The sequence below is a fragment of the Dicentrarchus labrax genome, unplaced genomic scaffold, assembly GCF_905237075.1.
Source record: "Dicentrarchus labrax unplaced genomic scaffold, dlabrax2021, whole genome shotgun sequence".
Taxonomy (NCBI): Eukaryota; Metazoa; Chordata; class Actinopteri; family Moronidae; genus Dicentrarchus; species Dicentrarchus labrax.
This window is the reverse complement of record NW_026136701.1, coordinates 14333209-14356679: the sequence shown is the minus strand read 5'-3', so window position 1 is coordinate 14356679 and position 23471 is coordinate 14333209. Positions and strand designations below refer to the sequence as shown.

The window sequence follows — 23471 nt, the reverse complement described above, 5'->3', positions numbered from 1 at the left end:
TTATTTCTAACATAGGCCCCAAAAAGCCATGCCATCACCATCTTTCCCCACAATTACCGTTGAGACATTCATGCTGCATATAGGAAAACAAATATAGACTCCTAAACATTCAACCATACTGCGGTGTGAAGCTTGAAATGCAGCTTTTCAAAATAAGATGTTTGGTCTGAAGACAATTTTGCTTTTGATAAAAAAACGTAGTTATAATGTGTTTTATCCTACCGACTGTAGTGAGACATAAATGTCAACCTCTGTAATGATTTGTAAACAAAACACAGACCAAAGCCGATGATAACCTCGAAGAAAATAAAAGGAGATATCTTTATTTTGCCATAGACATTTGCTTTGAGATCTGAAGGCTTTTTGTCTGGATGCTTTTCAAACTATCTCTGTCTGAAGTCAGTTTCTCTTTTGATTAAGTCTTGAGTTTTGAACTATAAAGATGTGTGTTACGTTGCAGCTTGTAACATAAAATCTATGACTTCAACTGTGATCTTTTTAATTAATCAAAGTCAACATTAACCTTGATGGAACAGCCAAATAAGCACTTTTCACCTTAGGATCTCACAGCTTTTAATCTTTTTCAAACATTTTTGTATCCAATAACTAAATTGCTTGGGTAAAAGTAAAACTCAATTAAATAACAGCAAAGGAGAAGTCAAGGAGGTTTGTTTTTATCATCAGGTCTGGCCACGCTCTTTGATTTGATTTCACAGCTGGAGAAGCATTTGGTAAGGAAATATCTGAGTGCAGCTGTAAGCCAAAGTGTCAGTGTCTATCCATCCCGGTAAGAAAGGCCCAAAATAATAATCAAACACTCTTGCCTCTTTGGAGCAACGCTGCCAGCACCACAGAACACAGACAGACAAACACAATGAGTGTCTCCACATCCCTGGTCTGACAGGAGGCGCTGGCAGAGTCGGGGTAAACGGACGGCGCGGTGCGGCACGGCAGCCCCTAATGATCTCCCCTCTGTTTCAGCGGACTGAGAAAAGCCATTACCTCCCGCCACATTACCCTGCCATCCCTCACATGGTGGATGGCTCTTCTCTCCCATGAGCACCTTGCTCCAGTTATGGCTGGCAGTGCTCACCTCCTTACCGCCTCCTCCTCAACCCCCGTCCACCCTCCTCCCTCTGAAACCCCCAGCTCTATACATCACATTTAACACTTTGACACTAACAGTCTATAATGTTTCTATTCTACAAAATCACTCTGCCAACTCCAGGATAGCAGAGCAGAGTCTGAGGAAAATAAATACCACTCTCAGCCACTGGCATTAAATTCTAAAGGAAAAAAGAAAAGTACAAAAAGAGCCTCTTATACACTCTGCCTACTCGCCCCGGCACCCTGAGAGGTCCTCTGGCTGCAGTGGAAATGAAGGGATAATTTCAATCGATACACATTACAGCTTCTTACTGACAGCAACAGCTCACACTTTACATGGAGGATTGTCCACGCCATACAAAAGAAGCCATATAACCATATTTTCACAGACGTCAACAGTCCTTTGCGAGCACTTTAGGCTGTATGAAAGAAACATTTCACTGCATTAAATTATTAAAATCAAAAAGTGGCATGAATAAATAAAAACCAGCCTGAATAAGTGATGTGACAAGACAGACTTGAGGCATGACCTTTGAAAGTGTCTCAATGTGTCAGTGGGCGAAAAGAGAAGGACAAGCTTTAAGTATGTGGCAAAAAAAAAGGAAGAAAGAAAAAGAAATAACCAAAAATTAGGCTGAATTGTGGAAAACTGAAAGAACAGAGAATTAAAACTAATGAATGAAACATGTCAGGAAATGTGAGTCTACTCAAAAACAAAGAAGAAACAATAAACATAGAAAGCGCCCACACCTCATTGCATTACAATTGTTTCTTTTGTCTCTCTCTTTAATATAAGTGTTTACTTGGGCAAAATCCAATCATTTCATTCTCTCCGAGCGTATTTCATGTATATAAACAAACATTTGCTCGACCTCACTGGAGTATTAGCTTTAATGTATCGTCAGCAAGCCTGGCTTTGAGGGGGCATTAATTTCAATTCGCCGATTTAAACACTCCAGTTTGTCGCAATCCTTCATCACAGTACGCAACCAAGTCAACACACACAATGGGCCTATTTTTCAATCTAATGGCGGAGCTTACTTGCCATTAGTGAAAAAAAACTGCTTTTGCCTTTGAACAAGCCACTCAAAATGTAACCCTGCATTTCAAACTGAATTTGAATAATTAATTGCAAGCTAAAACAGACATGAACCCCAAGCAACGGGCTGGTGGGGACGGGAGTTGAAAATATATTTTTTTGCCCTGAGGCCAGAAGATCTCTCATCTTAGAAAGCTGGAAAATCTAGTCTTTGAGGATAGAGTGTGTAATCTCCAGTGAATCTAATGAAACAAAGTAAAAGATAACGCCACATTTCATCACGTCGGAGACAGAGTGCTTCCTCTGGCTTGCCCTTGAGGTGGCAGGAATCCATAATCTGAGGAAATCATTCTTTTTATGTAGTTGAGGTATCACAAGCCCCTGTTTGACCCGACTCTCAAGACAATTGATTTATGAGCAGATTTGAAGCCAAAAGTCTACACCTCTCCCTCAAATGATTTCTTTTTTTTTTTAAAAGGTCTTCCTGGAAAAGAAAATAGAAGACTCTCACAAAGCAATTTAGATGGAATATGGCCTTTTCTGTTCTTTTATTTAACAGATAGCAAAAACAGTGACCCAATAAAAAGATATATGAACCATTAATGTATATTTGGTGATGGATATGACATTTCGTGTCAGTGAATGTTATTGCAATATTGCATATTTACAGCACTGCATGCTCATATATGTCAAAGTCAGACATTTAGAGGTGCCACTTCTCCTTTCTGACTTGTCCTTGGCCCATTCCTTTGCAGTGAGCTTGTCTTTATTATTTAATTAAGCCACTACGGCCGTTACATTAATAATTGAGTGTGAGAGGAGACCCAGGGCAGCCGCAGGCTCTGGCGCATTGGGCTTCCTGGTGAGGAGTGTATTAAAAATGTGTGTGTTTATGTCCCCAGGGCGTCTGTCCTGGCTGCATAAAATTGAATTGGTTATATCTAATATATCATCCCCTAAGGGTGGCTGGGTGGGTGGGTAGCGGGGGGGGGAGTTGAGATGGTCGCATCCTGCCAGCAGGGAATGAGTCGGGTCTTAGAGATTCAGAGAGACGCATGAGGCCGTGACGTTAATGTCCCTCAGAATCAAATCGATGGCTGTCCGAATCCACAATGTGCATGGCCTTAAGCTAGGAGCACAAGACAAGCCCAGAACCAGATTAAACCCACTCGTTACCCCAGTCTTTGTTCACTTCTGGTGTCTGGTGATGCATTCAGTGCATCAGTGAGAATGGGTGGAGGATTTCTTATGAAAACGGATTACAACCCGATACCAAATACAGGCAAGAAAAAAAAAGCTTATGGTATTCATATAGATACTAAGAGGATGAATGTTGGTGACAATGTGAGTCTCTGAATGTAGAAGGAAGGAAAAACATCACTCATGATCCCTCCTTTCACATACTGAGGAGCTGACTGCAAATACACTCTCCCCTCTCTGTCTTTCTCCACCTCTCCTCTTATCTGCTTGTCCCACCATCCCCCACTCCCACCTCCACATCCAGCCAGCTTCGTGGCTTTATCCAACTCTGCACCTTTAAGGCCTCCAGACTCCAGAGGAATGAGCGTTTTAACACCACCATTAAGGTCAGGGCCTAAATTATTGATCTGCCACCTCTATCAGCATAACGGTCACGTAGCCAGTATCACAATCTAACCCTGCCGCCCTCGGCCAGCTCGCTGCAGCTCCCTCAATTAGGGAGAGATTCTCATTACAAAGAGAGACAGCGAGAGCGAGAGTGAAAGAGAGCAAGGTAGGGGAGAAGGGAAAAAAAAAGAGAGAGAGGTCCATTTCAGACGGGGAAAAAAGGGGGACAGCAGGCATTCTTTACACCCACCCTCTTCCCTCCCTCCCACCCACCTCCTCCTCCCCCTTGAAGTCTCCCATCATCTCCCCAGACAAGACCCAAAGATGACAGGTCTTATCCTCACCAAAATGCGGGCGATAAGGCAGCTGTAAAAGAATAATAAAAGAATAATGCATGGAGGATGAAAGAGGAAGGCAGTCAGAGAGGGAGGCAGAGAAAGAGAGCACAAGAGAGAGAGAGAGAGAGGCAGGCCAGGGAGGGGGCAGCAACATAAATAAAGATGCAGCACAGTTGTGCTGGATCTCCTAATGAATTCGGAAGGTCCTGGATCAATAACATCAGCACGCTGACGACACATCACAAATGCCAAAGGAGCGCTCCGCTTTGAGCCCAGCCCGAAGAAAAACAGACATTTACTGCATCCTTCTTCACCACGAAAAGGACTGAAAAATGACCGACTGCATCAAAAATTGTCTTTGCAGATTGAGTAAAACAGGGAAGAGTGTGTTTGTTTGTGTGATGTTGCTGCGAGGAGCATCAGGAAGCAGGAAGCAGCCTTGATGCTTGGTAATGGGGATGATTTCCACCTAGGAGATGCCGTGATAGTGGCCGTGCTATCAGTGCTATTAGTGATGCTGATGACAGATGGTTTCTTTGTCTCTATTCAGATTTATTTTCACAGCTGTCAGAGAAAAAACACACTGAGTACATCATTACCCAGTACAAATAGCCTGAAAAGAAACAACCCCTGACATGATGGTCAAACTGTTCGCCGCACTGAAGATCTATGAGTGCAGAACTACAGAATATGTTTGAAAATGTTTTGGCAAAGAGTCTCCTAGAAGTGGATCAAAGCAGACATTGACTCGGGTCTCTGAAAACGTGCCCTCACTCCCCATTCGCTCATACACAATCATGGCCTAATGGCATTCCATTAACATAATTGCCAACATAACTAGTGTTCCGTGTCTGAGAGCCATTCCCCAACTACACGAAAAAGAAAGAAAAAACAGAAAGATGAGAGGAGATGAAATCGAGCCAAACTGGGACCATCCCCAAAAAACATATTGTGGGTGTTCAAGCTGGATTTCCCCACCTCCCTCCCTACTCACCCGCTTTTCAAAGCTACAGCGCTTTGTGAAGACCCCCTGGGAAGGCTCTGGCATCTCAAGGAATGTGATGCCAGAGCGTGTGTGTGTGTATGTGTGTTTGAGGGCACACACGCACATGTTTGTATGCAGCACAGATAGCAGGTGGAAGAGCAGAGCTTCCTTCACATGTTGGTAGCTGCTTCGGCGTTCAAAGATTGGGGCCCCGACGCACGCTTCACACCAAACACAACCTGCCAGGCGAAATGAAATTCCCATTATTTTTAATTAATCCCTAATTAAAATATATTACTCCACAGATTCCACAAATCTCTCTTAATATGCAAATGTGGCCAATTCAAGGATATTTACATATCATTAATTAAGGCAGGCACATTCTCTTAGTCTAATGAGCTGTGGCCTGGGTCTGCCAAGGAAAACTAAACGCCGGGCTCAGGAGTGAGTAAGCACAGCCACGGGGGGATGCCGGCTCTCTGTTGAGTCAGGACTATCAACCGTTAACGCCGGGGTGAAGTAGACAACAACAACTCTGCTAGGCTCAGAGGAAAAATCCACCCTGAAACACTTTAACATCATTAAAAACTGCTACCGGCGACGTAGCTCGCATCTTCGTGCCTATTTGGGCGAGTGGTATGTTTTTCTCATTCCTGAGGATCAGCGGCCACACGAAGAGGATGTGACATCATGCCGAGGTGTTTCCTGCTGAGCTACGAAAGAGTTTGATATGTTATCACTGTCACTGCCACTATTCCTCTGCAGTGAAGGCAACAAGTTAATGCCATCCTCACTGCAGACTGTGAACAGAAGGAAGTCATGACCTGAAACAAATGTAGACGAGGTACGCATTTTCTGACGGTGTGACATATATTCTGTATCACTTTTTACTCTTTATTGAAGCTTAATGATGTTTACAGAGTAAAATATTATATCTTTTTTACTGCACTGTTTTATCAAATTGAAATAGTCTTTATTTCTTGTGCATCGTTTTAAACACATTTTCTCCAAATCCATGCCTTGCCATATTCGGTATTTTTGGAAACTTTGGATCTCAACTAGATTTTAAGATAAAGTTTTGTGGGACTGAAATGAGACTGGGGCTACAGCTGGTCAGCTGGTCAAGAAATTACAAAATTATATTACAAAATGCTTTTAAAATCACACAAAGTAACTACTCAAGTACTGGTCTGAGCTACTTCTACATCACTTCTATCACGGTTTTATACTACTTTTTACTTCTACAGCATTTCAATATTGGATGGTTTTTCCACTACATTTATTTGACAACTATATTTACTAAATACTTTGCAGATTAAGATTTTAGATCAGGGCACCCTGGTAGCTCATCCGGTAGAACACGTACAGCATATCCTTACCACAGCGGCCCGCTTTCGAATCTGCCCGGGCCCTTTACTCCTTTTACTAACGCCTTTTCTCTATCTCTACCGTCACTATCCAAAATAGAGCATGTAACTAGCATATAAAATATAATGCACTGCTGTACTGTAGATCACTGGTTCCCAACATGGGGGTCGGCACTCCTCCAGTGGGTCAGAGGATAACTCTAAAGGGTATCGAGATGATAAATGGTATAGGAAAGCTGCATAAATGTGCGTTTATTTTTTTTAGTGCTTTTTTTTTTTTTGCTTATTTATTTTGAAATACTGGATAGTCTCACCTTTTTGAGTTGCTAACAATTGTTCAAATCTCCAAATTTAGAGGGGGAAAAAATCACTCTTAAGTGGAAGTGCGTATGCAGCATGTGCTCATGGTTTCATTTTAATGGTTACAAGCAAAGAAAGTTTGAGAACAAATGCAGTAGATTAAACTCTCCAACAGTATATAAAATCTATAAAATCAGCTGCAACCTTAAAATTCTGCTTATATATTAATCCATCAGTAATAATAATCCAATAAATACTACATTATAACACTAACACTGTGCATAATGAGTCTATATACATTACAATTTTAAATGACGACTTTTACTTGTAATTGAGTACTTTCACATTATAATATTGGTACTTTTGGTTAAGTAAAGGATGTTGGACTGTATGTAACGGAATGAAATCACCCAAATACTCTTTTAACTGTTCAGTGCATCTGACTGTATGAGTAACAATTTATTAACTGCAGTAACAGCTTCTTAATCATTAAAGTGAATATGTGGAGTGCATCCAACCATTTTTGCATAGTTGTTACATGGATACTAGTCATGAATATCATGTTGTATTAGGTGCTTTGAAGGAAAGTGAGGAAATGAGGTGGGGTGAGATGTACCTTGTCCATCTCCTTGTTCTCCCCTTTTCCAGCTGCTCTAATTTGACACTCTGAGCATTGGAGGGGGGTAGGGTTAACTAGGTGGGGGAGTGCAAAGACACAGCGGAATTCATTAAGAATAGCAACCCCTCTCTCCCTTCAACCTCCCTCTAACGCTAATAAAATCAGAGGTTAGCAGAGAGCACACTAGCCGAGAGATCGGAGGAGAGGAGCGAGAAGAAGAAAGAAAGGGAGAAACCAAGGGGGTCCGGGCTGAGGGGGAATAAAATTTGTAATATTTAAAATAACTATTTGTTCAGTGGATGCAAGTGAATGGCGTGATGTGCTGCAGCTCGTAGGCGCTTTGACTGAACAATCTCACTGGGGTCTTGTTTGCCTGGTTTGGTCCGAGTGTATTTCTACATCCTTTTAACATTCACACGAAATCAAAGAGGTTTCAAAAACTGCCATTTTGCCTCTGACAGTCCTAATGCACTATGATGACATACCAACAGCCGACTGCAGACCTTCGAAAAACCCATTTAAGCCACACTTTGTAGGTTGGATGGAGTGCAATCAGACCTTTTTCAACATTGTGATTACCACGTACTGGCACAGTAATCTGTGGCTGAGGAATTGGCTGGCTAATGGCAGTTTCACATCAGCCATCTATAGGGACCTAGCAGACAGGTAAAGTGGTAGTTCCAAGATATTGAAATGGCCAGTGCCACCTGGGATGAAAGGCCTTTTAAAAAAAGTATTAAGAACTTATTTTTTTTTTCTCTAGAAGCAGCACTGTGTGTAAGATGAGCAGCTTTATCTTTGCAGTGACTTAAAACATCAAACACCTTGCTTTACCCTCACAGCCACTCTGGAGCTGCTGCTTCATTTTAGACCTGGAGGGAAAATGATTGAGGGGCAAGATGAAAAAAAAATGTTTCTAAGCTGAACTGAAATCCTTGCTGAAACAGTGTCCCGAGACCTTTCAAATGCTCATTTCCATTTATCTCCTAGTGACATTTTTCATGACGTACTCTCTGGCAAACTATCAGACTCATAAATCCAATTCAAGCCTATTACTGAAGAACTTTTAAAGCTATCCTTCATTAATGTTAATGGGGTTTTTTAGTGGAGGCCAGTGGTGGTTAGGACTACATGGCTGCTTTCCCAAGCTTGTTTAACAGGCTCCAGACAGAGATGGATGCTTCTTGCAGTCCGATAGGCTCTCTGAGCCATCTATCACCCAGAGGACCCACCCACAGAGCTGGCGTTCCATAACAAAGGGCAGGCAGGAAAGCTACTGATTGACAGCTTTATGTGTGTGGTGGCTAGCCAGACAGCAGAGAAGAGACATGGTATCTGTTTCTGGCCTCAGTGCTGGCCCCATCTCTGAAAATGAGTTGTGAAGAACAGAACAAAATAATGAGTGAGCAGGGGAATCAATCAATATGCCGACACATGAGATAAATGAGAGAATCAAACGCACACAAAAAAACATCCCTAATGCTGCTGAGTAGGTACAACACTAATCAGGCAAATGAAGCTGCCCGAGCAACGTAAACTGTGAACGGAGAGCAGTCTTAAGGCATAAACAGTTATTATCATAAAGATTATTACCCTTACACCTCCAGACTCACTAATTAGTGCAATAAACAGCCATATTCTAAAATGTATGGCTGGAGCGTGCAATAAAACCGGCTGCAACATGTAAATACAGACAGTGCACGCAGAAAGACACAAATAAAGGGATAACGCACTATTCTGCAGTCAGTAAATTCCAGCTCAAAAACATTAAAATCTGCACAAACACATGTACAAGCATAAAGTGCTTTGCTGCTGCCACAGCTGTAATCATTTTACGGGAGGCCACAGTTCCTCTCAGGGCTGTATATATTCTTGAAATGCGGACAAAAAGGAAGAGAGGGGGGAAGGATGTTTCAGAAGAGACACACTAAATTTGGACAGTAAGTAGTATCACCCCGTCGGCGCGGTACACCGCACATTCGCAACGCCCCATTTAACCGCACACGGCGCTTCCCTCTACTGCCTTCATTTGCATACTTCAGCGGGGCCCTGACGGATGAAGACGGATGGGGCAAAATCAGCCTCACTGAAACAACTGTTTTATCAAGGTTAAACTATCCAAGAAGCTCTTAACCCCGGCGCCTTTATCACACTACAGCTCTCCCAATATCAATCTATCAATATGATCTTATCAGCAGGGAGGGGGCTGAAGACGCTCTTCATAAACTCAAGTAATAGGAACATAAAGGAATTTTATGTGTTTAGGGGAGGAGACTGCTAAACACGGTGCTGAAGGACATGTCTAATAAAACAGGCTACAAGGTGGTGCCAGCAAGCCAAATAAAATATAACAGAAGAAGAAGCTCGCCTGGAGGCGCGAGACGCATGTGTGGAGTCACAGGGTCGTCGGTTCAAATCTTATGAAAAACTGGTGAAAGCAGGAATGAGAAAGCTCGATTTTAAAAACCCTCACACACAGGCTTCTCAAGTGAAGGTGCCTTTTATCTAAAAGTAGAAAACTATACTGGTCATGTGCCATGTTTATAACAAGTGTCTGTAGCAGGGCGCTGCACATGTGTTCAGCCAATCTTCATAAATCTTTAAAAAAAATAAAAGACAATACATAAAGATTCTTCAGCAAAGCAGTAATAGGATGATGTAAACAAAAGGAAAATACATATTTCTAAATCAAGTCGTTATTGTTATGATAAATCTCAAATTAGCCATGTATGTTCTCTTATTGCTACATATTTGAGGAGAAATAGATACATGTACAGTGTATTTAATTATTCGTCCTCATGTTATCTGGTGTCGCTTTATTTCTGTAAAATGAGAGTCTTCTTATTCTAAACTAACACACTTGCCTTCCTGGGGTGAGTACAGTAAAATGCTGCACTTAATCCACTTGTGCTTCAACAGACTTCAGAGTGCAGACAACCACATAGTGCATGCTCATGTTAATATGAATGTTTGTGCGTGCGCGCACACACACACACACACACACACACACACACAGTAAGTGATTAAGGGGGATTTCCATAAACAACATTGGATTCACAAAACAGCATAAAATCATAGATAGAAAAAAATTGGACCATGCTTTTGAGAGGATTCCTGCACTTTCCTTAATCTCTGTTCTTGTTAATTTGTACATACTAATTTTGTAAATACCTAAAACCACTGGGAAAAAAATGCTAGAGATACCTTCCAACAAACATGATGTAATCCTGGATAACATCACCACAAATATTGCCTCAAAAGACATCTCTGACACAATGGCAACAAGTATTTTTTGCATGGCTTTAGCATGCATGCTTTTCAGGTGTTAATATTATAGTGTTCAAGCTCTGTGTAGTGTTAGCAACTATAAGGCAAATGTAAAACCAGGGTATTAATACGCAAATTACAATACTGAGTTGTAGTTTCACATTTTTGTTAAAACTCCCACTGTACACGTGTCCACCCAACATTTCAGAAACGTTTCATGACACAATAGAGAGAGTATAATGACCCACATGTATACACAAATCATAAGAGCAAACTACCTCCTAACTTTTGATCTTTGAAGGGTAAAAACTCTGTTAGAAGTGGCTTGGTAATAAATGAACAGAAGTATATAATTTGCTGATTATGCTCAAGTAGAAAAAAGAAAATGACAGCAATTAACATAATTTCAGTTGGAGTTAACTGTCCAGAACTAACACCGCCAAAGGCAAGCTGGCAGACAGACGGCAGAGAGGAAACCCACAGCTTTCACTCTTTGGGTTGGGATACGGATATCTACAGTACAGGGAACCAGCAAGGAGGCATCACTGTATTATCAATCCTCATTGCTGTTACTGTGAAAAACAGTTGACATATTTTACCTTGTTAGGAGTCAGAATTCAGACTATAAATGAATACATTTTTTTTAGTTTTCACAAAGAAAAACTTAATAGTGTATTAATGAGGCATTTAATATATACATAACTTAGATTTTCCATAATAACAAGTCATCTAATGACATTAAAATCTAGTTTCTGATGCAAGCTGCAATAATGTAAATTGATTTAAGGAAGACAAAGCAAACAAGATCCACGTTACAGTGAGTTTTGCTGTAATTTTCTTGATTCATGTACGCTGAGGGTTCCCTTTTTGCCTGAAATAGCCAACACTACTTCCAAAGCAGATTTAAGGGCCCTTATCTGCCTCTCTGAAATGGTCATTCCACTGCCAGGCAGCCAGGCCAAGTGCTGACCTCTGCTAGTGCTCATGCTCTCGCCCAACTGTGCTAAATGCTACCTGTGGTGTCACATCTGCCCCGGGAAGTGATCCAAAACTGCAGCACCCCATGTCTGTATAGGCCCCACGGAATTAGCGGCAGCAATCCCAAGAGACTGCCTGCCTGCCTGCCTATTTCTGCCCCTCCAACACACACTCTGACACACGCACAGAAACAGTAGATACCACACACCACACTGAAGATTGCCAGCATGAGGCTGTTTGATTTTGCAGCCACAAAAACAACTCTTTGTGTGGCTAAATTTATCATCGCTCTCCGCCACAGTATTTGTGTCTTTCTCTACAGTTCAATATCTCTTCTCTCTTTTTCTCTCTGAGTGTGTGTGTGCGTGTGTGTCTGCATTGTTCTTTGTCTGTGCCTCTCCTTCCAGTGAAGGTGCCGAGGTTACCAAGGCTCATCTGTGGCCCCTTTGTCTCTCACGGCAACAGCAAGGTTTATTAACATAAATTAGAATAGCTCACCGAGAGAGTACCTTGTCGCTATGCGTTACCCACGGCAACCTCTCCTCCACTCTCAATCCACCTGAGTGTGTGTGTGTGTGTGTGTGTGTGTGTGTGTCTGTCTGTCTGTGCGTGTGTGTTTGTGTGTGAAATAAAGAAAGAGAGTGAGAGAGAGAGTAAGAGAGAGAGAGAGCACACTCCCCTGCATCTAAATGTGAAACTACTCTGAAACGAGGGAGACACATCCACACCCATCTCTCCCCTGTCCTGATTAAAATAAATGGTGCTATCTGCACTGCATGACTCACTACACCATGGCATTACTATCAGTAATTGAAACATCCAATCACTACTGAGCCATCAGCCTCACTGCTCTTCCCCATCTGACTTTGTGGCACCTGATTGAACACCACACTGTATGGGAAGTAATACAGGATATGCCTACAAGTTTATATGAAGAAATGTTGAAGAGAGGAGCAAAAATGCTGCATCAACAAGGGTGCAATTCATGTATTATTTTTTTTTTGCTTGATATATGTGTTGGAATGTGTCTGCATGTACAGGATATATTTAAATGTGTGTGTGTGTGTGTGTGTGTGTGTGTGTGTGTGTGTGTGTGGCTGTGTGTGGCTCTGTGTGTGTGGCTGTGTGTGGCTCTCTGTGTGTGTGTGTGTGTGTGTGTGTGTGTGTGTGTGTGTGTGTGTGTGTGTGTGTGTGTGTGTGTGTGTGCTGTGTGTGTGTGTGTGTATGTGTGTGCATGCGTGCGTGTCAACATCCTAAGCAGATATCCAGGCAGAGTCGGGTAGCCTCATTGATTGGTGTTGATTCCATCTGGGCAGCGAGCAGCGACTGACAGTGGATCTAAGCCGCTGCGAAAGGCAACCATTAATCTTGGTCCTGTTTAAGCAGCATGTATTAATTTATGTCATTTTTACTAAGTCAGCCAGGGAAGAGCGCTTGCCATTTTATGTTTGACTGTTCATCGAAGTCAGGGGGGTTCCTTTGTACAACCCCAGCATGCTGCCAACACACCACTTACATCGTAGTGGCAGGGTGCCAGAGGAATAAGATCCCACACCTCGAATTAAAGGTTATCAATTGCCAGGGCAACCACCTCCATCAAAGTGCCCAAGAAAATCTGAATGTGTAAGTTACATTTCTGATGCAAGAAAGGATATCTCTCTTCAGTCAAACAGAGGAGGAAAAAAATGTGACGTGTTACCAAAAAGATTTAATGCTATGAAAAATGAAAAACTAAACAGTGTAATTCAGAGGTAGTTAGGAGTACACAGTTGGAGCCCCATGAACATATCGGTAATAAGATCTGCAGGTGTTTCAACGCCAACGATATGAGGATATACGCGTCCACCGGTCCTACTGCGTGAGGCAATTCCACAAGACTGTGGAAAATACAATCAAATCCAAACAGCACCAATAAGAAAAACAATGGCTGAGGCAATTGCAACTGCAATAATGTCACCAGAGCTGTTTTGTAGACACTAAAAGCTGCTCCAGAGACAAACATCTGATAAAAAAGAAACTCCACTCCGCCATAGAGCAAATTTCCTCTCTAAAGCAATTTTATATTCGATAAGTGGGAAGGCATTCTTAGCGTAATGGATCTGAATATGATCTCTGTCAGAAAACTAAGAACATAGCCTTGTATAAAAGCCCGGTTTGCAGAATAGCCAGTACTGCTGCATCAGATAACCAGATTGAAGAGTGCAGGAAACAAACTATAGATAGAGATGCAAAGCATTCATATTTCTGATGAATAGGTGAGCTGATAGATCTCTGTTCCTCTGTCCTTCTTGCTCTTTCCATGAAGGTGAAATGTAAAAAAAATGCAGGCGGAGGGACAAATTGTTATCTGAACCATTAAACAGACATGGACACACACACACGCGCGCACACACACACACACACACACGCAAAGACACAAAACTCAACTGAAATGCACACTTTGATTTTCATTTGTTTAAAGGCTAAAAGAAACAGAAAATAGCTTCTACAACTACCAAAAAAACAAGCAAAAACAAATACAACTAAAGACCTACCTATGCCCTCCTCACAGACGCACACACACACACTCACTGCCTCCCCATACGTCGACACACAGAATATGACCATTGTACAGCCAGATCTGTTATCACGGCTAATTACTACTCCCACCTCAGATATACAGGGCTGTAATTAGCCTCTTAAAACATGATTAACATGTCTCAATTAAGCCAGTCAACATTTGCATAATATATTAGCTGTCCTAATTGCGAGTGAGTTTATATCAGAGGACAGGGAACAGCAAAAAAACATGCTGTTGCTTCTGAAGAGCACTGATAATGTAATGAATATAAATATGAATATAGAGGAAATGTCAGTGGCTAAAGTGGAATCCAGTCTATTTATGTTTGATATAACTCACTTTAAAAGCAAAGATAAACTTACAATCACCACATCTCCGCTCAGACTACTTATAAAAATATATTGCATGTTTGTTATTATTCACTTAGAGGAACGTTTCTGGGAAGTGGAGGAAGAGTTTCCTATAAACTCGCAAATCAAAGCCCAGCAGCATTTTCTCAGGAAAACTTCGCACTCGTTTTGAAGTTATTTATTTGAAGTCATTTATGAGAGAACAGACAGAGTCCTGTTCGGCCTTATTTCCGTGGAAACTAAAACATGGGGGGATAAACTGCTGCTTCGGCACTTCCAAGCCAGGGACAGATATACAGTCTCCCAGCTAGCGCGGGGAAACCAAGGACATAGCCATTAGTTTCAGGACAGCGCCACATTGGAGACTAATGCCTCCATCTGTCACTGGAGATGAGAGGAGAGTAACAAAGAGAGGCAACACTAACCCCTGAACTCATCATGGACAGCCATGTCAATTAAATACTGAAAAACAGCAGCACTGGGAGCCATAGTGACCAGTCTATCCACCGCTACATGGGAGCTCAACTAGTACCTCCGTCAACATTTAATGTTAATGTCACAGAAAATACCATAAATTGTAAATCTGACATTTTATCACCAAGCACCTTTACATTTATTTCAAGCCTACCAACTAGAGCTGAAACAATTAGTTGATTAATGGATTAGTTAACTGTCAAATTCCATCTGCAACAATTTCGATAATCTGTTTTTTAAGAAAAATGCCAAAAATGTTTTTGTTTCCAGCCTTTCCGATGTGAGGATTTACTGCTTATCTCTGTTTCATTTCATTGCAAATTCAATATCTTTGTATTTTGGAGCTCTGATCAGATGGAACAAGACATTTGAAGATGTCACTTTAGCCATCTGGACTGTTAAACTACTTGAAAGTGACCAGATCAACATCACTGTGAATATATAAGATCTGTGTTCATGTCTAATTAGCAGTGTAAGCTTTGAGAGGGTGGGGTGGGGGTGCTGCAGTTAGCGGGACCGACTGATTCAGCAGGTCTCCAGCTTTGATAAGTTCAAGCGGTGTAATGCATTATCCGTCTGATCACATTAGTCATGCAGGAGCTCTCCATCTGACCCGAGCCTGCAAGGGGGTAATGTGAGGCTGCTGACATAGAGTGGCCTGACGAAACAGTCCCAGGCCCACAGATAGAGAGACAGACAGAGAGAGAGAGGGAGAGAGAGTGTAAGAGAGAGAGAGAGAGAGAGAGAGAGAGAGAGTAGGCCTGAAATCTGACACCCAGAAACACTGACTTGGTGTCTGGCTTCTCTTACTTAGTCAACCTGTACGTGCCAGCTTCCATCGCCGTAATGGTTCCACACAAACAAAGACGCTCTCCAAACTCTTTTCACAGGATGTGAAGCAAACACAGGAAAACTAATTCTAAGTGCTCTCAGGAACTGTAAAAACAATGATGATAGTTTAAAAAAATTTTTTAAAAAAAAGCAGAGAGGGGCCGGTAGTCAGGGCAAACATTTTTTTGTGAAACACAACACTGGCGGCCAAAAGGAACGTCTGTAAGAGGTAACACAATCCACCGCTGTTGGTTTTCCATAACCCAGCATGTGAATCTGAGTGTGTTTAAGCTTGCTAAATACTCTCCCACAGTGACACGCGGCCGACCCCGGCACAAATATACAGGGAGAAGGGTGGGGTGGGGTCATCAGTTAAGGCCTGCTCTGTCCGCTAATGGCATGCACTCCTGCCGTGTTTGTCAGCTGCTTGCCAATGGACACCCCTCTGCTGCAATGTCCCATATTGCTGCTGTCAACACTCACATGCCACTGATATACCACGAGGAGGAGGTGCATGCAACACACGTGTGAATAACTACATGCAACACATGATATATGATCTAAAGAAATGTTTCCTCCCTTCAGTAAAAGGTCGAGGAGAAGGGCTGCTTCAAACCTGAACTGCTGCACTCATCTCCTCCTGCTCGCACTTCTTCTAAAAGACACTCTGACTGCAACAATGTAAAAAGCAAGGAGAAGCTGACTCTTTATAAAGAATATAAAAAAGACCTGACAAATTACAGGCTGTACTCCGCTCGCATACACTGCACTCAGCACATTTGGCTGTAAATGCCATGGTGAAGGTTTGAGTCATTTTCTCTGTCACTGCAGTGAAAGGATTTTCAGTTTCGTCTGCACAAACCTCCTATGGGCGAAGATGAGCCGCAGCTCAGCTCTTCAGACGTAGACAGGGAGGACACAGTGAGGCAGCCATTAAGACTTGATTCTCTCATAAATTGTTTTGGCTTATTCTTAACTTTTAAATGCCTTTCTGCCTTCATGAAAACAATGTAGTTATTTACGAGCTTGCTGATTTGCGGTTTGGAGCATGTTTTTCAAGCACACTTTGAGTAAGAATCGATACATACAGAAAAGAGAAAATATAAACTATGTTGAATTATGTTCATTTCCAAACTTGGTTGTGAACAGAGGAAAGGAGAACTCGCAGGCTGAGGGGGAGCCTCTCTCATCAGAAGCTCTGTGAAATCCTGGTTGCCAAGAACGGTGGGAAGAGAGGAGAGGCAGGGGGAAAAGCCAGGAAAAGGTCCAAGTCACTTTGTTCTTCTTTTTGGAAACGAACTCTGGTTGAACCCAGGGAGACGCCAGACAGTTTACAAAGAGCCAGGCATTACTCTCTCACTTTTCCAAGCCTTGCAATTTAGGAACAGGGCCCCAACCTACTATAGTTCCTCCTCACAGACCGCACTCTTTAACCTTTGTAAATCTGGTGAAAAAAAGTGTCTGCTGCTTCCTTCTACTTATTTTTTAGACAAACCTGTGCCAAATTCTGACTCATACGAATGAAATGCCGGCGAATAACAGTTCATGTAAAATTAAGGAAAATGGTATTGCCTCCACGCTTGCCCTGTGTTTATTTTCACCTGTCATGGCTGTGAATGCAACAACACCAGACAAAGTGACAAGGCACTCTCAATAATCTCAAAGACAGCTTCAAAGTTGTGTTCGCAGATAAGGTTATATTGGATATTTTGTTTTATTTCCTCCCTCGAAAAAAAAACAGTGCACTGCCACATCCCTCGGAGGATGTTCACAGGCTTTCATCATGTGAGTCGCTCCTCTTTTAATCTGCTGTTAAGTGAGTAATAATTCACACATTCCATTTCATGACTTTGACCCGCGTCGCAAAGATAAACAGAAAATCCCTCTGACCTGCCTTTAAAACAGCTCACTTGGGCCAAGGAAAACAGACAGAGAGGGGTGAGAAAGCACAGCCCCAGAAAGGCCCAAATGTCGGCATGAAAACACTCCAGTCAAATGACAGCATCTCATCTGGGGCCAGAGCTTTTCACATGCATGGTGTGTGACGTTTTTCAGGGAAAACATGTCATAAATCATAAAAAAATATGCCAAATGCATTTCCAGTGACTTAAGAGAGGCATGTCACAATGATCTGTGCTTTGTACAGTTAAATCTATATTCTTTTTTTTTTTAAATAATAGAAAAAAATAAAGAAACAATGATGCTAAGATACCAGTAATACACTATTAGACCATCAAATGTGCCATATTCTCACCAGTATCAGTAGTGAGCGAGCAAAGATCCAGCAAACAATCTAAACAATAAAACAGAACTTACCTGTTTTTTCCTTTATTTCACACAAGACGTTGAAGAGAGCAGGTTTCATTCTGTGGCAGTTCAGTGCATGTTTCCTAAAAAGAGCACAGCACACCACTTTCCACATCAGTATTCAAACAAGTGGCAGTAACAGTAACAAAGCAACTTAAAAGAGTCTCAAATCACAAAAATATCATCATAAGGATTCAGATTCCAGATGTCACTGCTGTGAAGCAGGCTCAATTATAAAAGATGCCAAAGAATAGAAAAATGTTAATAACATTTACACTGAATTCATAGTCTTTCAATTTAATTATTTTTGTCACATAAATAAACAATGAGAGACTTTGGAAAACCCAGATTTTTTCTAATACGCAACAAAATCCAGCCGGTTACACTACAACTGTAGCATGCCTCAAAAATGTATTTTGCATGATATTTATTATTATCATTATTTGATAGTGAAATGGGTCCAAACTAAAAGAGAGGATCTGCAACACGTTATTACCGCACAGGATTACAGTGTAAGCTCCTTTGTAACAAGGTAGAAGTGTCTGGGAAACTGGAGTGGCAACTGCTCCACAGTTATAAAAACCCCTCCACGGATCATCCCAATCTACAATAATCACACAATAATGAATAGTTTGATGGAAAAATATTCACTCGAAAGTTGTTTCAAATAATCAAATGTGAAGTTTTTCACGGTCTTTTGTCGCTTTCGCGCAGTCACGGCACTTCAGTGGGCGTAATTGCTTTCATTTAGAGGCAGTCTAGATACAAACCACAATCCCTCCATCACCAGTAACACTGCCTAATATTTCCGCTCTCCGATTAATAATACAAGTGTTTCCACCCCCCCATAGCCTCACCTCGCCTGTGCTTCGTCTAAGCTTTGGTCTGTGATGGTCATTATTTGCTGTAATATGTCTCCGATGTCCTGCTTCCTTCCCTCTCCGTCCGTCCCCGCCGTGCCATCCTGCATATGCTGCGCCAGGCCGGGGTGTCCGGCCATGCCTACCCCGTGGGAGTGCATCAACCGAGGCTGCTCGTCCATCCTTGACCACGGTCCCTGCTGCCTCGCCTCCAACTTTTAAATTTTAATATCAAGAGGAGGTGGGGTGGGGGTGGTGGTAGTGGTGGGGGGGCGGGGGGGGGGTCAAAAGAAGGCAAAAAATATCCTCGGAAATTCCTCTGGATTCCTCTGCGTCTCTCTCTCTCTCTCACCCCCGACACTCCTCCTTTTTCCTTGGTAAGATTTTCTGGATTTGGGAGGAGGGAGACTGACAAACCCTCTCCCTGCTCTCTCCTTCTCTCTCTCTCTCTCGCTCTCTCTCTCTCGGTGTCTCTCCCAGCTGGTTTAGGTGAAATCTGATCTGAATCGCTGCTTTTGGCTTTGGCCACTCCTGCACCGCTACTGTAGGGAAGAAGAAGAAGAAGAAGAAGAAGAAGAAGAAAGAAAAAAAAAAAACAGGATTGAACATTAAAGGCTCCTAATCTGATTAAAAGTGGAGCGCGCTGAGCTCCCTCTTATGAAACCTCCGATATGCTCGAGAGCTTGATGCGCTAAAACGCGCTAAAAGACTCAACTTGCCTGTGAAGGTTTTGGATACAAAAGTAACCACCAACTGTTATTGTTTCGCTTATGTCTGGTAACTGACTCATAATCAGAGTATGGATGGAAAGCCTCCGCCCCTCGAGCCACGATTGGAGAAGAAGGGGCGCGCAAGTCCCACCTCGGTCCTCTCCGAAAACGTCAATCATCCTCCTCAGGAAGGTGGGACACTGTAATAAACATAAAGAGATGTGACCGGACCGGGTGGCCACACAGTGATGGATAGAGAGTGAATATGTAGCCTAATAAATAATTGTGAGTGGCAGTGGAGCTCTGACCCAACAGGACAGCATGGCGGTGCTTGGAAAAGACACTCTGTCAACCAGACTATATATTTTACCGCTGAATATTTACATCCGTGTAATCAGTCAAAGGAATAATAAATCAAGATGAATTTATTAGAACGTGCAGCAGTTTGTGGGCAGCACATTTACAAGCCTTATGTTGTAGGGACCAACAGTTGTAAGAGCAATTTTACTGATCCCCCAGTCTAACCAGCCTTTTATTTAAACATTTAACAAATGAAAAGAAAGAAAGTTAATAGGCAACTATTTTGATAATTGATTAAAGGGGAACTCCACCAGTTTTACACATCAAAGTCTGTTTACAGGTCTGAGGGTGTAGTATGTGGGAAAAGCCATATAAAGCCTTGTTGTGGCTCCAGAATCTGATAAATTTCCTCAAGTGATGTCACTTGAGTCAGACCTCTGTAGCCTGTTCCTCATCTCCGCTCGAGGCCAGCGGCTCCAGGCTACATTAGCCTCTACTAGCATAACATCTGAATGAAGTGACGTCAGTCGAGTTGTGTCCGACAATGTTATAGGAGTGCAATGCTAAATCGGTGGAGTCCCTTTTAAATGTTTTTAAAGCTAAAATGCCCAAAATGTAATATTTTGCTTTGTTTTCTGATTGTTGGTCAGTCAAAACAAGCGTTTTGACTACCACGTCAACTAGGGCCTCGCAAAATCGTCTTTTTCTGACATTTTATTGACCAATTGATTAATGAATTAATCAAGAAAATTGCCAGAATGGTAAATCAATAATAAAAATAATTGTTATTTGCAGCCCTAAACTAGACCTGTACCTAAATATGTTACAATTCTTTGCATCAAACATTTAATATTTGTTATCTCATGCCAATCATCTTCCTTTAACACCTAAAAAAATATATAATTCATAATGTGCACGTGCTGCAGTTCTGTGCCTCAGAGTCTGGTCTGTGCTATATCCAAATGCTTCCTTCCCTTCTTTTACTGGCCGGACAGAAATCGATCAGTCAGTTTTCTCATTACGTGCTGAATAGGGAGGTAGGGCAGTAATTGTCACAAGGGGCAGGGTGAGGTTGAGGGTAGTGGTGGTGATAATGTCTGACACTCAGGAGCTGCAAGACTGCACAGCACAGCCCTGAAATGGAAGTCTGCAGTCCAACAGCCATTCTGCTTGATTTTATTCCCTATTTAACAGGGTTATAATGATGGAGGATTATCTTTGTGTTGTAGACCTTAAAAAGGAGAGTGGTGGTTCAGCTGTGAACATGTACACTCTAAAGTGTCAAAAAAATATTCATCAGACATGACAAATATCAAGTTTTTCTTATATATATGTATTTTTTTAAACCAAATTATTCATCTACAAAACTGTGAATATAAAACCAGACTCTGATGTCAGGTTGGTTATTCAAATCCTCCCACACATCAGTCTTCTTAGGTCTGATTTAAAAATCAAAGACTGCATTGATTAATGTGAAATATGATCTAAAGGCCTCATTCTTTTTGGTCTAAATTCAAATTTATTCCACTGTAAGCCAATAGACAGAAATGACCTTATTGCTTGTGGAGGCTTTTTGGAAAGTAAACTCTAAATAGAATAAATAAGACCTTGTTTGGGGCTCTGATTGCTGTATTTCACAAAATAAATACTGCATTTGCACCCTAATGAAAGAGAAAAAAAAACATCTGACATCGCATATTTTCCCTCCATTAAAACCAAATGTGTTGTTGCAGCATTAATAATCCTGCAAAAAAGGAATAAGTGGGATTTGATTATAATTGCAAATTAATTTTGATGTAAAAATATTCTTATAAATAGTAGATGTTTTTCTCCAGAAGTTGCAGAGTTGTTTTTCTGAGACTGAAAATGTTAATGCCAAGCATGTCGGTATTCCCAAAAGAAATGTGAACTAGTTGAATTTGTTGAGTGGTGTTGTGTTTACCATCATCCAGTGAGGCTGCTCTGATAAATATGGAACAAGACTGAATGTACTATACATTATAATACATTTGTGATTGGAAAATGGCAGGTTTTGTGTTCAGTTTGAGTCCCCTAAACCAAAATAATGTAAAGTCTCAAGTAATGTTAGGACACTGTGCCAAATATGAAGATTGTTATAAAGCATTCATTAACTGTTTATGGATGTTTTATGAGAGCAGTTAGCATAGTTGTTGACAAATGCATTAAAACATTCTAAATGCGTATAAGGGTTACCAGATATCTTATAATCAAACCATATAAACCAAACCTCAATATTTCAAGCTTCATAACAAACTCATGCTGACTCCACAGCACATGTTCTCCTATCTGGACCAGGGTCAAACAACTCCTCCCAGAGAGAGCTGCAGGTCAGAGCAGGGTAAGTTATGTATGAGCTAGGAACACATCGAGGGAGAAAGCAGCAACTGCATGGCACATCTCTCCAGGAAGTAACCTTGATGAAAAATTCAGTTGTTTGCAGCTCCTGGTGTCCCTCAGGCATGAATAAAGTGAGGCCCAGACAGAGAGAAAAGACCTGGGCTCAGCTTGAAACTACTCACCGACCCACTGCTGGGGAGCACACACATCGGCTAGCATTAGAAGATGGGCACGAATTAAACTTTAATCGCACCTCAAATAGATTAAACGACAGGAGCCGAGTCAGCATTTCCAAGCCCTCGCTCTGCCTCTGTTGACCATCCTCCTTTGAACTCCTGCTAAATTAAATACCCACAAGTCCCAGTTTCTTTGCACCTCAGATTAGCTCTTTAGCAAAAGAGATACTTGAAACAAAGCTGAGCTAGGAAGCAAAATCTGCACAGCAGCCCAGTCATTAATGTGATATTATATATAAATCATCTCATTAAAGGTTTGCTCCAGAGATTTAGTACTGCACTTTCATAAAGTTGGGGCAGTTGCGAGGGGACATATTCATTGATACAAGGGATGCAGCAGAGGACGAGATGTCCTTTTAGTCCTTTATGCTTTATACTTTTATATCTTCGTGTAGGTCAAGGTTCAAATATGCTGATTCCTACGATAAAGCTTTCTCAGTGGAGACATGTCACAGCTGGAAAAACAGGTGTAAATAATACAATGAATGATGGCTGAATTCCATTTAGCAGCTTCAGTTTCAGGATCCTGGTATTGTGCATGTTTGCCATGAATGCATTCTGAGTTCCAAGATGGCGCTCAAGTTATTCCTATGAAAGTTATTCACTGGGCGCATACGACCAAAAGATTTTTAGGCTTCTGCTTTTTTAGTCCTTCTCTTACCGAGCCAGTTGAGTGTGTGCGGGTTTGAGTCTTTCTTGGCCCCCTGCTCACACGAATGGCATAAATAATAACATTTATTGATATGGCTTTCTAGACATTTTATTGAACTGAATGGATCAAGTTCTGATAACAAAAAGATTCAGGATGTGACGCTCAGAAAGATTTATTCATAATTTTACAGCCGTTCCTTTTGTGCGCGCCACATGATCCTGCAATACCGAGTGTGGCCACTATATC

The 23471-nt window shown here is 41.7% G+C and overlaps 1 protein-coding gene across 4 annotated transcripts in view; it reads right to left on the bottom strand.

Annotated features, from left to right (window-relative positions):
• Positions 1 to 19236, bottom strand: part of pbx1a (pre-B-cell leukemia homeobox 1a) — a 48587-nt gene extending 29351 nt beyond the window's left edge. For all 4 annotated transcript variants that reach the window (XR_007885183.1, XM_051403396.1, XM_051403406.1 and 1 more), the window contains exons 1-2: positions 18967 to 19236; positions 18119 to 18192 (exon numbers count right to left, since the gene is read on the bottom strand). Coding sequence is in view for 3 of the 4 variants with exons in the window: in XM_051403396.1 (XP_051259356.1) it covers positions 18119 to 18192; positions 18967 to 19151 (259 nt within the window). In the remaining variant the exon portion in view is untranslated. The remainder of the gene's footprint in view (positions 1 to 18118; positions 18193 to 18966) is intronic.
• Between the last annotated feature and the right edge of the window lie 4235 nt (positions 19237 to 23471).